This window comes from Seriola aureovittata, chromosome 8, assembly GCF_021018895.1.
Source record: "Seriola aureovittata isolate HTS-2021-v1 ecotype China chromosome 8, ASM2101889v1, whole genome shotgun sequence".
In the NCBI taxonomy this organism is placed as follows: Eukaryota; Metazoa; Chordata; class Actinopteri; order Carangiformes; family Carangidae; genus Seriola; species Seriola aureovittata.
The window spans coordinates 8,617,501-8,632,089 of NC_079371.1; the positions used below are offsets into that span (position 1 = coordinate 8,617,501).

The window sequence follows — 14,589 nt, forward strand, 5'->3', positions numbered from 1 at the left end:
GAGGAAGTGTGTACACAGTATATGGGGAGATAATAGCTTTGCAGGGGCCACAGTAAAGCTTAGCCAAAGATCTGTCTGGCTAAAGGACCCATTAAACCACACACACTCAAACACACAAGCACACACACAAAAGGACATACTTCATCACAGACATTCAAAAAAAATACAAAATTAGGTGCAGAGGCACCTATGCTAATACCATACACAGCCTCAAGACACACACACACACACACACACAGGGGCAAACACACCGCTGTGTAGCGTGAACCATTAATGTGCCATCAGATATCAGACCATTTAAACTGATGAGGGCCAGTGTGAGAAGAAGTCCAAACTTTCCACCAATTATTCTCTAATCTGTCCATTGCTGGGATGGAGGGAGAGAGGAGAAGTGGGGGAGGAGGAGGGGCACAGGGAAGAAGAGAGAAAAATGCATGAGAACAAGAGAGGAGAAGTGGAGGGGTGCGAGTCATGAACGGTATTTAAGGTGGAAGACCCTTTATTCCATTAAATTTTCACACCATATTCAGTCATTGAAATTAGAGAATTAGAGCATTTTCTTTGGTAAAGTTCATTTACGTGGTGCTTTCAGTATACTTCAACTTTGGTGAACTGGAGAGAACTGGAGAGTCAGAAATGGAGGAAGCTATAAGACGGTCATGCTGTAAAAAAAGATTACGTTTGAATGAATTCAATTCGTAATTTGTTCAAATTAAATGGAAACCAACCCATGTAGAATAATCATAAAGACAGTTACATTTCACAAAGTCAACAAACTACTTTATCCATGATTTTTTCATCTTCACTCAAATTGCTTTCCTACATTATTTCTCAGATTGTTTAGTATAATGATCATCCGTTCAATATGGCTCTCGAGTTTTCTCCATTTTGCATTAGTGGAGAAAAGTGTGTCCTCTCAGGTTTACTGAGAGCACAACGGGCACGCAGTGAGTCTGAAGGACAGTACATTTTATGATTGCCCGTTTTAAGACATGGCCTGTTGCAGTAATAGACTGTGAACTTTGAAATCAAACAGATCATTACAGACCAAATGAATATTCTCTCTCTCAAGCAGTAATTCAAAATTCTAATAAAAAGTGACAGCTTTGCCATAATATGAGTTTTATCACACCATCCAACTCTATATAACCCTGCTCTGATAGAGCAAGAAATGCTCCCTGATAGAGACGCAACACGGGCTGCAGTTAGTCAAAGTCAAGTTAACTTGTTAACTGGTTAGGATGCGCAAAGTTTTCTGCCTGCTGGTGTGATTGGAGACAAAGAGATAATGATGAAAGGAAAGAAAGATGAGAGATGGGAGAGAGTAAGTGGAAAAGAAGAGAAAAAGAACAGCTGCATTGACAGGAGTTTGTATTTTCCTCTGGCACCTATATTTTCTTTCAATGGGCAACGTGTTTGTGTATGTGTGTTTAACAATTATGCAATTCAATGAAAACAATTTTTCATTTCTACTTTGCGACAACATCATACAGCAACCCTACAATAACGCTCATCTTCATTTAGATATATACTGTGTCAGAGAGGTGTTGATTCAACTGTACGGTCATTTTAGAGGCTGCTGTTTGTGGTGATGCTGAATTATTTTTTCCATCCCCATTTACATCAGTGAGTGTCAGCTAAATAACAGAAACACCTTTCGGTAAAATGCAATACAGTTTAACAGCACCACAAACTACATCCTCCAAAATGACCATAATTCCTAGGGAAACTGAGCTGGCATATATCTTTGTGTGAGAGAGCCTTGGTCAGCGGAGAGGAAATTTTGTGTGACAGCACGATACTAATGTGCGCCTTCTTGCCTCCGTGTGTGTCTATGTGCACGAGTGTGTGAGCAGTGAAGCGTAAAGCTGTTACCCCGGTCACTGGCTCGGCCCTGCACCGCAGAAAGATGCTAATTAGTAGCACACTGTCTCTCAGCTCATAAAAATACAGAGACCAGGACAAGAGAAATAGATAATTATATAGAAAGAAAGATGATGGGACAATGGAGAGGAAAAGTGAAATAAACTGAGAATGTGTTGATGAGAGACACAATGACAGGAAGAGAAAGAGAGGATGTTTGAGACATTTAAAGCGGAGAGAATGGGTTGGAGGGCTGAGAGAGGGGCACCCAAGGGATGGCGGGAGAAAGCGTTGGAGAGAAAGAAGAAGAGAGTGAAAGAGTGGCAGCAGTTATGTGGTGTGAGAAGCTCGGCAGCGGCCAACTCTGCTCACTACACAATTGCTTAATGTCTCATTTTGTAAAGCACTCCGCATGTTTTTGGTTTTTCTGCTTTATTCACTAAAATACAGCAGAGACTCCGGGAGAAAATGCTCAAGAAGGGATCATGAATCAAAGGTCTTGAGCAAAATTTCAAACACTCAACCTCAAAAGTTAATGACATGCATCTTATCCCAATGAGCCCAAACAAAGACCTCAGAGAGTGGTTTCATACACACATAAGCAGTGGTTTGTCTAAGGAAAAAAGATGATCACTACTTGGTTTTGAGTGTTTCAGTGTGCTGTTTCTGTGGTGGTACAGTTTTGTCATTATTTGTTTGCCCAACTCTTCAGAGACGGGACTTTTCCAATTGACCACGTATCTTTTTTTTAAACATGTCTTCTAACCTCATGGAAGGAACTGTTAGTCACTATTGTCTCAGTTTCAGCCTCTTCCTTGGTGACTTGGACTTGGACTCGAGGTTTAGCGATTTTGTGAGCACCAAAAACATCCCAAAATTACCTTGTATTATCCTATTTGATCCATTAGGGCCAATAAAATTTAAAGTTTAGAGCACCCATACGATAATTTTATCCTCTTCAAATATGATGGTGTGAATGAATTTTCCGTTGCGTGTGGAAAATATAGATATGCAATAGTCCGTGTGTAGATCTTTAGTGCTACAACACAAGATGAAATGACATTAACTCAGAATTAATTCTCTGAAAGTATATACAATACACCATGATTATGGGCGATTAGCCTGTTGAGCAGCTAACCTAATGATGGATTGTCTAATAGTTTGTCCACTCTCTGCTAACAGTCTGACTTTGATGTGTTTGTTCATTCTTTTACAAGTTGAACAACCGATCTCCCCAAAAAATGAGGTGCAACATTTTTTAAAGACATCTGTGAAAACACAAGTCCCAGCCAGAAGAGGAACAGCAAAAGGCAACATATTAAAACCATTACAACATTGTTGTTAGAGTGCTGAAAACCAAAACAGTCTGACTCTTGTGTGTGGCTCTTTTTTTTTATGTTGTCTCCTCCACTGTTTACTGTTCCCTCGCTGCTCTAGACTTGTGTCTTTGTCTGTGTGTTGTCTCTCTCCTGTATTCATTTTGTGAATATACAACACATGGGGAAAAAAACAGCAAAAATATTTTCACAAAACCATTATTGTCTTTGTTTTTATATAGATTTAGATGTGATCCTCTGTCCTCATACTTATTCTCTACTCAAGCACATTAATTCCTTTACATCTTATCCTGGAGCTGAATGCTGTTTGGTTGACTCACTGGGGTATGACCTCTTAATCCAGTGTTGACTCACTGTATGTAGCAACTTTCTTTTTTATAATATATCCATAGATAAATAGTTTACATGGGCATACAATAAGGCATGAATAACCATAAACTAAACATCAGTTGGGCACTATGTGAAATTTATTAATACGCACATTGCCATAGGTGTAATTTTACGAGGTTACTGGGAGACTCCCAACAATTTCACAGCTAAATAATGTGTCTCAACCCTCCTCAAATGTATGAGAGGGAGAATGAGAGAGAGAGAGAGACTGCAGTGGTTCACGAGTCAAATTCATAAACAACAATACAGCAGACAAGTAAGTAACTTTTGGAAACTTAACATTTAGAAAAATGATATGATAAAATGATTGTTAGCTTTTTACGTGCTAGCTAGCCAACAGTCAGCTAGCTAATGTCTAGCTAATCTCACTCAAACTGCTACTGTTAGTAACTAATGATAGCAAAGAACCAAAGCAGCAAGGTAAAGTTACTTGTTCCTCATTTCACCATAATAGTACACAAGTGTTGGAGTTAACACCCTTTTAAGCTTAAGTTTAATGTTGTGATTTGTTGACGTTATAGTTGCTAGATGTTTCACGTTAGCTTCAGGTATACGTTAACTTCGCAAGCCTTGGGGCTGTTGGACCACAACAGCATACAACATAAATCTTTCAACAAAATACATCAGTAAGACATCTTCTTTAATGTTTTAGTGGTGTTTAAATGGGACTGGGAGGAGGACACACCAGTTGTTAGTGTTCTGTAGCATTTGTTTTGTAGAGGCTAGCTGGTATCCTTAGGTCTGCCATATTTGTTTGCCCTTGATAGGACGTGTGTGTGTGTCTACATACTTTAGCTCATTGTTGGATAGCCATAGCCAGAAGCATGCTTTGAAAATATTGCTACCCATGTAAATTGTTTGTGTTTTAAATCACACTTTTGGCAATACAATACAAAGGGGTGATTCCGTGAATATATATAGTATGCCATGGTAGCCATTAGCCACTTAGCACTACCTGGCTTATTCCAAATGCCAATACTTTCAATTTGGACCTTTTGGTGGTTCTTTGCTACTCCCTTACATGTAAGGTTTTTAACAGTGATGCTCAACAAGATCCAAGTGCATGCAGCTGAAATGGGTTTTCTCTACAGACAGGCCAGACTTACTCTCCTTGACAGGCTGCTCTCCCCTTTGTCTTGCTGGGCTCAGCCAGCAGGGAGGAAACCTCGGGGTAGTCCCAGGAAACTCTGGAGGGATTTAATTTTCCCCCCATGCCAGAGGGCATCTGGGGATCCCAAGAGGAGCTAGAGTTAAAGACCTGTGTTGCTCTGCTTGCACTGCTGCTGCCACAGATCTGACATGAAACTACAAATATTTTCAAAGCAGCTTAATCTTTTTCTGTCCCTTCAATAGTAAAGGGCACTGTGTGAGGGAGTTTCAATATGCCAAAGGAGAGAAAAAATTGGGGGGGTTTAATGCATATCTAAAAAGAGAACGCTCATACATTTCTCTGAAGCTTTATACACATGAGACACACTGACACAAATGGTTAAATTAGACAGTTCAGTCTGCGTATGTTTATAACAAACACCTACTTTTATTGTGTAAATGAGAAGATATAATTGAATTGACTGATGGCAGACAGTTCAGTCTCTCAAGACTTGAACTCACATAAATTCTAGTTTAACTGGAAAAAAATAGACATCAAACATGGTGCTGTGATAACTAATAATTGATATTTTTCTATTATTATTCCTCCTCAGAAACCACCATCAATGTGTGTGTGTTTGAGTAAGGCAGTGAACCAGCGGCACAGACACTAAGACTGGCAACTGACAGCTATGAATATGCACTGACTGACCAACTTTACTGTATCAGACCTTGTTTACATGAATAAAGAGCGAAAGACAAAATAATAATAAACAGATAACAACAATAAAGACAGTAGGCAAGGGACAGTGTTTCATAAAAAGTCCAATAAATTTATTTACAACAGCATTTTTTTCATAACCAATTAAATATTAAACTTGCCAAAAGTCGGCCTGGTGGGTCTCCAGATGACAGTGAAAATGATGTTTTAATTAGCCTGCGTCCCAGAATGACACTGAGTTACTCAGTGTGGGTTCTACGCATTACAATATTTAAGGACTTTCCACTGTTCATTACAGACCGAGACACTGCTGAAGGGAAAGCTTTTTCAATTTTTTTGACATTTGCAGGAAAACTCCCCAAGTGAATTGAATTAATTTAGAGAACACTGACTTAATGAGAAGTGAAATCATTTTATTACTGTAACTGCAAAATGTTGAGTCTCTGCTCATTTTAGTTTGTGAAAGTTTTTCCCTTCTGCCAATAGAGGGCAGCAGCTACAATGCAACATACAGAGGAGCATCAAGGATCTGCACTGAAAGGCTTCACTCCTGTACTGTTGTTCTACACTGGAAGGAATAGGGAGATCAAGAGCAGTTTGAGGTAAAGTTTCTATGAAAGTTTGTATGGTAATGAGACCCCATCAGTCATCTTTATGTTTTGCTTTTATGAATTAAAATGTTTGATGTTGGCTTTATTCATAGTGGACTTCATGACATTTGCCACAATAATATTTAGCTTTGACAAACTGACTGATCTCTCAGACAGCATTTTTGTGTCATCTGCTGGCTGGTAAAGCATTAGTCAATGAGGCTGGCATACAGAGACTCCCCGAGTACACATGCATTAGGGTATTTGGAGAGATGGCTCAAAAAAGACACTGCTCAAAACCTATATATAATCACAAAGCAGATCATTAAGATGATAAATGAGTAATGATAAAAGAGGAAGAGTCGCTGGGAAAATGAGTTAAACTATGTACCCTGCTGCCATGGACTGAAGGTTTGGTGTTTTATTCTTGTGTGTGGGAAAATAGCCCAGTTTTTACAGAATGCTTCTGCTGGGGAGATAAGGGACAAGTGAAAGTTTGTAGAGCTCTCTTACTCTATTTTCTGGTGACATCAACAGAGAGAGAGAGAGAGAGAGAGAGAGAGCGAAGGACAGGGTGAGGGAGGGAGGTAGAGAGAGAGGGAGAGAGAGGATTTGGGGGGAAACCTAAGTACAAATCTGTCTGCCTCTCTCACAACCTCCAGGCGTACCAGTCTGTGTTGCGCCTCTGCTCTCTCAACTTTTTTTTTTTCTGATCACAACTCCTCTGCAACTCTCACTTTTTAGTCCCTGGCAGCGGAGGGATGTTCCCAGGAAGGAGGTTACACCCCAGCTGAACATTTTCACCTTGGAAAGTTTAGGAGTCAGGCGGATAACTTATTCTCGGAGAGATTGTGAATGGGGAGCATTTGGGGAGACTTTTACGCATCCAGTTGAGTGACGCGCGGTTAGATGTTTTAAAAGAAAACTTTGTCTTTGCAAGTGTCACATCCACATCCTCATTTCCTTTCTTTTCTTCAATGGCAAGGGAGCGTTTTAAGGAGATTCCGACTGATCGAGTCTCTCGAGAGAAACTTTAGTAAACTTCTGCTAACATCGGACTTTTTTTATTTCGGCTTCCATCACTTCACTTTTTTTTTTTTCTTAAATCGAGCACTTAGTCAAACGACCTCTTTTGACCTTTTTCGGGATCCTTACTTCCACAACGTCTACTTCCCCCCCGCGGATATTCAATTAACTTCGGTTTGGAAGTAATTTCAGTGGATATCATGCCTCCGACCGGGCCGGAGAGGCGAGCTGCGCTCTGCCGGGTTTGGGCTCTGGTTGTCGTGCTGCTGGTGTGTGTTGCTTCGGTGACTGGATGCCCACACAAGTGCAGCTGCTCCGGGTCGCATGTGGACTGCCAGGGTTTGGGTTTGAAGACTGTGCCGAAGGGAATACCGAGGAATGCCGAGCGTCTGTAAGTGCGATTTCATTACATTATAAGCAGATCAACTTCTACTCTCGCCATTGTGCTGAAACATCAGTATAAACTTCCCTGTGACCTTAAGATGCCCCGTTTCTCTCTCTCTGCTACTCGCATGTTCCTCTAATATCCCTACAATTATTACAGTGAATTTAGTGCAGTATAGGCTACATGTAAAACCTAACATGCATGGAAACTTTTTTTTTTGTCAGAGATTAATTTTTAGAAGTCCTGGAGATTAAAGTGCCTGAAATCAATACAGACTGGACATATCTAACTTATTTTAGGAATATCTCATTGGAAACTTTTTTTAAACCCTCCAACCACCTGCCCATTAGCGTGACTTAATGCATAGATGTACCGTTTAGTTGTGAATGAAAGCTACTATGATTGCATCCCCATCAGGCTACTACCCAGTGATTAAATTGAAAGGCATTTCAACTGTGACCTGCAGTCAGTGATCATTATACAGCAAACAGCCCTTTTTATTTTGAGAGCAATATTCCTCAGTGGCTGTATTCTACTGTCCTATTAGTTAACTTGGGCTTGAAACTTTTATCATTTATATTCCCAGGAATTAGAAAAAAACATTTTTTGCTAAACTTTTTGACAGAAGCTGATATGGTGAATTTAGCTGGGATAAGGTGTGTGAAGGATTTTCAGAAGCAGTTCAGCCCAATAAGGATGATAAATTGGAAAATAATGCACCATTACTATTATTACCTGTATGCTTGTGTAAAACAAGAGGGAACTTCCAGGGAAGAGTCAGAAGTGTACCTCCTTGCTGAAAGCAGCCACTTTGGTTATGCACTGAAAAGATGAAACTGCACTAAAAATTCACCAGTGACCCCAGTGAATGGAGGCGGTTAAGAATACGGTCCCGAAGCAGTGACTATTTAACTAGGCATTCACTTCTGCTCTCCCTTTGCATTAAGACTTTCCAAAGCTATTTGCCCTTATCACAGGTCGCTGAAGTTGGATGAATGATTTTACTACTAAAGAATTATTTTCAGTCCTTTTTTTGAACCTGGTGACAGTTGGTCTTAAATTATATTCATTCCTAAGGCAGAGACGGACCTCTGACAGACGCTGCAGCCACCTCTTGCCCATTCTTGACACGTATACACCCCCGTAGCCACACACATGCACTCAGAAACACACACCTATGCTGTTAAGGTATGGAAGCGATTATGCATGATAACGGAGCAGCCAAAAGCCCCGCAGGGGATCAACAACAGACCTAGCCCTGAGACAACAAACACAATCAGTAGGCTGCACAGGGAAGTGGGGGGCCGTGTTTGTGGATGTGTGTGTGTGTGTGTGTGTGTGTGTGTGGATGTGGGGGGTACTGCTGGATATGATTTTCATGCATGTGTGCATTTTCACTTTTGTTTGCATGTTTATGTTTGTGTTTCTGCATGTTTGCGCATGCTTGCGTGATTGTGTTTCTTGCGTGGTTAAGTGTTAGTGTGAACAACGAACCCCATACTTCTTCCATCCCACTGGGCTTTTATGACCTCCCAGGACCTGTTGGCTTTTACGTAGCAATCCCCAGAAGACATTTACACCCAAGGAAAATAAATAATTAGAGCAGGCTGCGATGGGGAGGTGGGATAAGGGGGTCCCCTGCTTCTCGCTGGGGTCCCCGGGGTGGAATATTTGGGGTAGCAGTGCCCCTCCCACTGCCTTCACTCTAGAAACTATGTGTTTATGTTTCCCTGATTTATCCAGGTCAGTGTTTCAGCTGTGACTTTGGCCAAGAGCTGCTCTTTCCCTCCCTCTTTCTCTCCCTCTCTGCCTGCTTTCATCTCTCTTTCTCTCTGCAGATATATTTTAGGGAGTCTGAGATGGGAATCATTAAAATGGATGAGATTCCAGCTCTAAAGGTTACGGCAGATGGGAAACTTTTTAGGAAAGAGAGATGAGCATTATTACCGTGAGCAGGGATTTGGGTTCGACGGCTGGAATAAAGTCCATGTGGACAACAGATTCTAGTAACTAAAGTGCCAAGTTTGTTACACTATGAGTGAAAAATGGTAAGCTGCATCAAAGTAAAGTGTCCAAAGTCGTTATATCAAAAGTTTAGAATTCATGAAGCTCCAATGTGACAAAATTTGTTTTCATGATCTTTTAAAAAAAACTACTTTTGTTACAGATTTGCATGATCAATTATTCTATTTGACTGACTAAAATTGACCATATTTTCAACCATACACTATATGTAGTGGCCAAACATAAAAAGCAGATGGAAAGCACTGTAATGAGGCTAAATAATGTCTGAAAATGTTCGAGAAAATCAGAATTTGTTTGCTACTGCCAGCTGATGTCATGCTAATGGTTAATCTGACATTTGTTATGACACTGTCAATGTCAGGGTACAACTTAGCTGTTCATGGCAACAAAAACTGGCAATCGACATTCAAATTAGAGTCACAAATATATTCAAATTTACTGAATCTGTTATTTCAGAAGTTTCCTGGCAGCGGGATGTTCCTAGCATTCAAAGGCAATGCAAAGTCGCAATGTTGAGGTAACTGGCTGGACACTGGTATGCATCAATTTGGCCCGTGAAACAGTGCATAAGGACACATGGGCTTAAAAGAACACGCCAGTGAAAACCTATGTTTTCAGTATCAATTGCTCACACATTGAAAGCTTGAAAGATGAAGAAAGGTTTATAGCTTTCTACTTCATGGACATTTTAATCTGCTCAGATTCATAACAGTTACTATGGATTCCAATGATAACCCAAAGAACCCAATAAGAAAATCACTATTGTACCATAATTACCACTCTGCTGTTAGTCTCTAGGATCACTATGTTCCAAAGACTCAAGTTTTGGCCAAAAATATTGCAAAATACACAGTTTTCTGTTGTGGTTAGTTGTTAAACTTTGTCACATTCAGCTCTGCTTGCTTATGTTGATTGCGAATGGAAAACTGGACTGGACGCTGATGTGTTTTTCATTCTCTTAGCACTGTGAAGAATTCTAATGATGATCGACCTTGCATTTCTGTTCAGGCTTTGCTGCGTAGTTGTGTCTCACGCTGAAACATTGGTAGTTTTACAAACTCAAATGCCAGAAGTTTCTTTCAAGACTTTTGCATAAATTTTCAAACGATCACACGAGGAGAAATCCATAGAGAAGAGGAGATACAGTAGTCTCACCACGCCAGAATGCAATGCAACAAGACCACAAGACATGTGGTGTTTGAGTAAGGGGACAAGACTTTGCCTTATCTTGAGTGGAAAATCTTTTTCGGCTACTACTCTGCTTCTCCCTTTATCACTCTCGAGCCACATGTACCGAATCAGACAAATTCAGACAGACTCTATGGAGGATACTGAAAACAAATGTAGGGAATCACTGTTAAATGAGTATGCACATGACACAGGTCAAGGGAAATTGGGTACAGCAATAAAATAAAGTACAAGGCTTCATGCTTAAATAACTTAAGGATACACTGAAAACATATACATTTTTCCTTTTAAAAGACCACCGCTCCTTGGATGGAAGGAAATCAGTCACATTGGAAAATGACTGGCACTGTAAAGCATGAAAACCAGCCAGCATGCTTCTTTAAACTTTAGAGCTAGTGCCTATTACACACAGTATATAACTTGAATCCAGTTCACTTCTGCTACATTTGGAGGTAAAGGGTGTGCTTGATATTCAGAGCCAGAGTCCACCTGTCATAACTACAGAATGAATCTCTTTTTAAAACCCCCTTTTCTTCACTATTGTAAACAGAGCATTTGGAAAGGTTAACGAGAGAAAAACAGTGGTGGCCTCAACTGTTCACACACACACACACACACACACACACACACACACACACACACACCAAGGCAGCCTCGCAGATTACCTCAGGCCAGTCAATTCTGTAATGCCCTCCTTGGGAAGCCACTCGAGACCTCATTTGCATCTAATTTGAGTGGAGGGTTTTGGGGGGAGGCTTAACAGGCTTAACGAGGCCGGGTAAAATGAATTGGAAAAAAGGAACGGCTTTTCTCTCCCGGGTCCAATTCACACCTGCCCTACAGGGAACACATAGACACACACGCACACTCACACACCCTCAAATGTTGATTTTTAGAGCTGCAAATTCCAAACTGTTGCCCCAGCTGCTGTGAAATGTGGAGAAATTGAATGCTGTGAACTCTAGAGTGGGCCTTCAACTGGTTGAGCTGCAATCAGGAAATTTGTGTGTGTGTGTGTCTGCACGTATGTGTGTGTGACAATATTCTTTTTTGAAATGTACTTGTATTAGTGTGAGTTAGCTCTATCAAACTTATATATGATCGCATCTTTATATATGTGTGCTGTCAAACTGAGCATGTGTGATGTTGATGTCTGTGTTTGTAGTTGAATGAGTTCACTTTTGGAAACGGCAAGCTTCCAGAGCCAACTTTACACAATTTAATTCAGATTTTAACTGCCTATTTCTCCGTTCCCTCGCTAACGGCACTTTGAGGAAGTTTTGGCAAGTTTTTTACGAGCAACACCTTCTCTGCTTTCTCTAGCCTCGTCTAGCTTTTTCTTTGTTTTTCTTTTTCCCCTCCCAACTCTTCATCTTTCCTACATCTCTAGCTTTCTCCCCATCCCTCCACCTTCTTTCTGCAGTCTTTCCCTCTCTCCATTGCCTCCTCCCTCACCACTCATTCTGTGACCTCCACCTCCCCTTCAACACACACACACCTTCAGTTTGCCAGCAGCATCTCTCCAGTAGAGTTTTCACAGCTCCCATTTCCCCACAGCGTGCCAACCTACCATGGTGCGCGCAACTGTAGGATCCTGCCACTGTGTGTGTGTGTGTGTGTGTGTGTGTGTGTGTGTGTATACGTACAAGCATCAGTGAGTGTGTGTGTGTTCCTGTGTGTAGAATGGACACACAAGTTCCAGCCTCTGCTTCTGGCTCTTATCAAAGCTTGGTGTTGATTGGTCAATGGACGCTGAACCACCACACCCTCAGCTATGGAACGGCATTCCATGGTGGGACTGGAATCTGTGTGTGTGTGTGTGTGTGTGTGTGTGTGTGTGTGTGTGTGTGTGTGTGCTAACCTCTGCATGTGTCAGACAAGCTCATATTTGCCGACATAGTTCCCATCCCCTAAATTTAGAATAATTCGATTGGATCAAGAACAATCTTTTGCCACACCCAAGAAGTCTGAGAAGTCAAAGATGAATTCCAACTGTTTAGATAATTCCCATGAATCTCTGCTAACCAAGTTGTGTTGGTCCTTCACCAACATTTGTGGAAACCAGGGAGCTAATTAGTGATGTACTTTGTTTGTGCAGCATTTCTGTAGTTATGTGGTACTTTGAGGAAAGCTTCGGTCAGCACACATGCTTTGGTAACTGTTGAATAAAGGCCATCATTCAATGAAGAGTGTTCTTTACTGTTATCGTGGGTATGATGGTGATGTAATACATCTGAGGAGCAGCTGAGTGTTATTGCTATAGCAGACGAGTCTAAACTAATATGTAAAAACCACAATAAGCTCGCTGTTCTCAAACGGCCTCTTTATGTCACGCCTATCTTCTGTGGCCATCTTGTGGTCACAATTTTGTGCCATTCCAACTATGTTTGGGTCAGTTATGGTGTGCCAAATGGTACAAGTGAGGGTAACCGATATTTAGGCTCCAGTTCTAGGTCAGTGGGTGATCTTCTCTTCCCCAAGTTTCCCCAGTGTGTGGGCAGTTGACCTTTCTTTATAATGACTCTCAGGCTGCCAAAGAGGCAGCCAGCTGGCAGCGACAGTGGGCACTGCCCTTCTGGGAAATGAAGCAAGCTGGATGCTACATTAAAACATACATAGTCACACATACTGTATTCACATGGCACACACAAATACGGGCGAAGAGGTGCACACACTCGCTGCCATACATATGGAAAATCAGGCACATGTATACAGACATATGATTGCACACTATGCACTACTATAAAACTATGCATGAATGTACACCCTCACTGACATAACACATTCTTATCCCTAACCATTACAACTATGCCGAACCCCAACCAAACCTAATGGTAAACTTTACCCTTAAAGAGAAAAATATTTTTTTTACAACTTGAGTCTTATTGGTGTAGTTTTGGCCATTGCTTCTATCTATAGTACTGATTACATTTACACATGCCATTACATTGCACCGAGGTAATCGCTGCAATCTGGGAACATTGCTCGTGGAAACAAAAAGAAATGAGTGATCAGATGATTGGACAGGTTGTAAACAAGCCAACAGTGAACCTGATTATCTAAAACACTTTATTTGGACGATAAACCGGACGTGAGCACACCTGAAATCTATCTTTGCATGGAAATTGTGTCTGCATAAGTACTGAAAATATGTTAGGTCAAAGTTGGACCACAAAGAAGGTCTCTTAACTGTGATGGATGTTTGCAGCGAACACTTTAGGTGATTTCACAGTTTGCCTTCATTTCCTTTTCAAAGTAAATTTTGCTAACCTCAGGGTTGGTATTATTGTCTGTTGCTTGCAGTCTTTGCTTTTCTTAGCACGCTACAAGAACTCAGCAATTACCGTGGTGTGTAGAGTGTTATCATTACAGATAGAAATGATGATTTGATGGCTGAAACTACTAAAATCAATCAAACCTTTTGAAGTAGTAAGCTCCAGAAAAAATGTCCCCACTCTCCAAAGATATCTGAACTCCAAAGGTTTAAAAACGAGTTGTCACAAAGTGAGTTCAAGAACACACACACACACACACACACACACGAAAAAGGGTACAGTCATATTCTGAATTAAAACGTATATACATGCATGGAAGCACATAGGAGAATTTACGCATGCAGCCACACACTTACAGCACACACTCATTAAGCAAGCACAGGCTCACATACACATACACACAGTAAACTCTCATGCTTTCACTGGATTAAACATGCAATTGGTTGTAGATGGAAACTTCGACGTATAACGAGAGAGAGAGAGTCTGTGACACATAGAAACTACCCCGAGTCACGAATGACCTTCTGTGCCTTTCTGCTGAAACAGAAGCCATCAGACCGGAGGACTTCAGAGTGTATGTCATAGCAAAACGCCACTCTGGGTTTGTGTGCATGAGTGTGTGTGTGTGTGTGTGTGTGCGTGTGCGCAATATGCTTGCAGTCGTTTGATGTTAACAAGCTATGCCACTGTTTTGTTAGGC

The 14,589-nt window shown here is 41.0% G+C and overlaps 1 protein-coding gene across 1 annotated transcript in view; it reads left to right on the forward strand.

Moving 5' to 3' along the window:
• Window positions 1–6,631: 6,631 nt before the first annotated feature.
• The window catches only part of slit3 (slit homolog 3 (Drosophila)), a 244,940-nt gene continuing 236,982 nt past the window's right edge, over window positions 6,632–14,589 (forward strand). Inside the window, exon 1 of the mRNA XM_056383620.1 lies at window positions 6,632–7,407. Coding sequence (XP_056239595.1) covers window positions 7,217–7,407 — 191 coding nt within the window. The 5' untranslated portion in view covers window positions 6,632–7,216. The remainder of the gene's footprint in view (window positions 7,408–14,589) is intronic.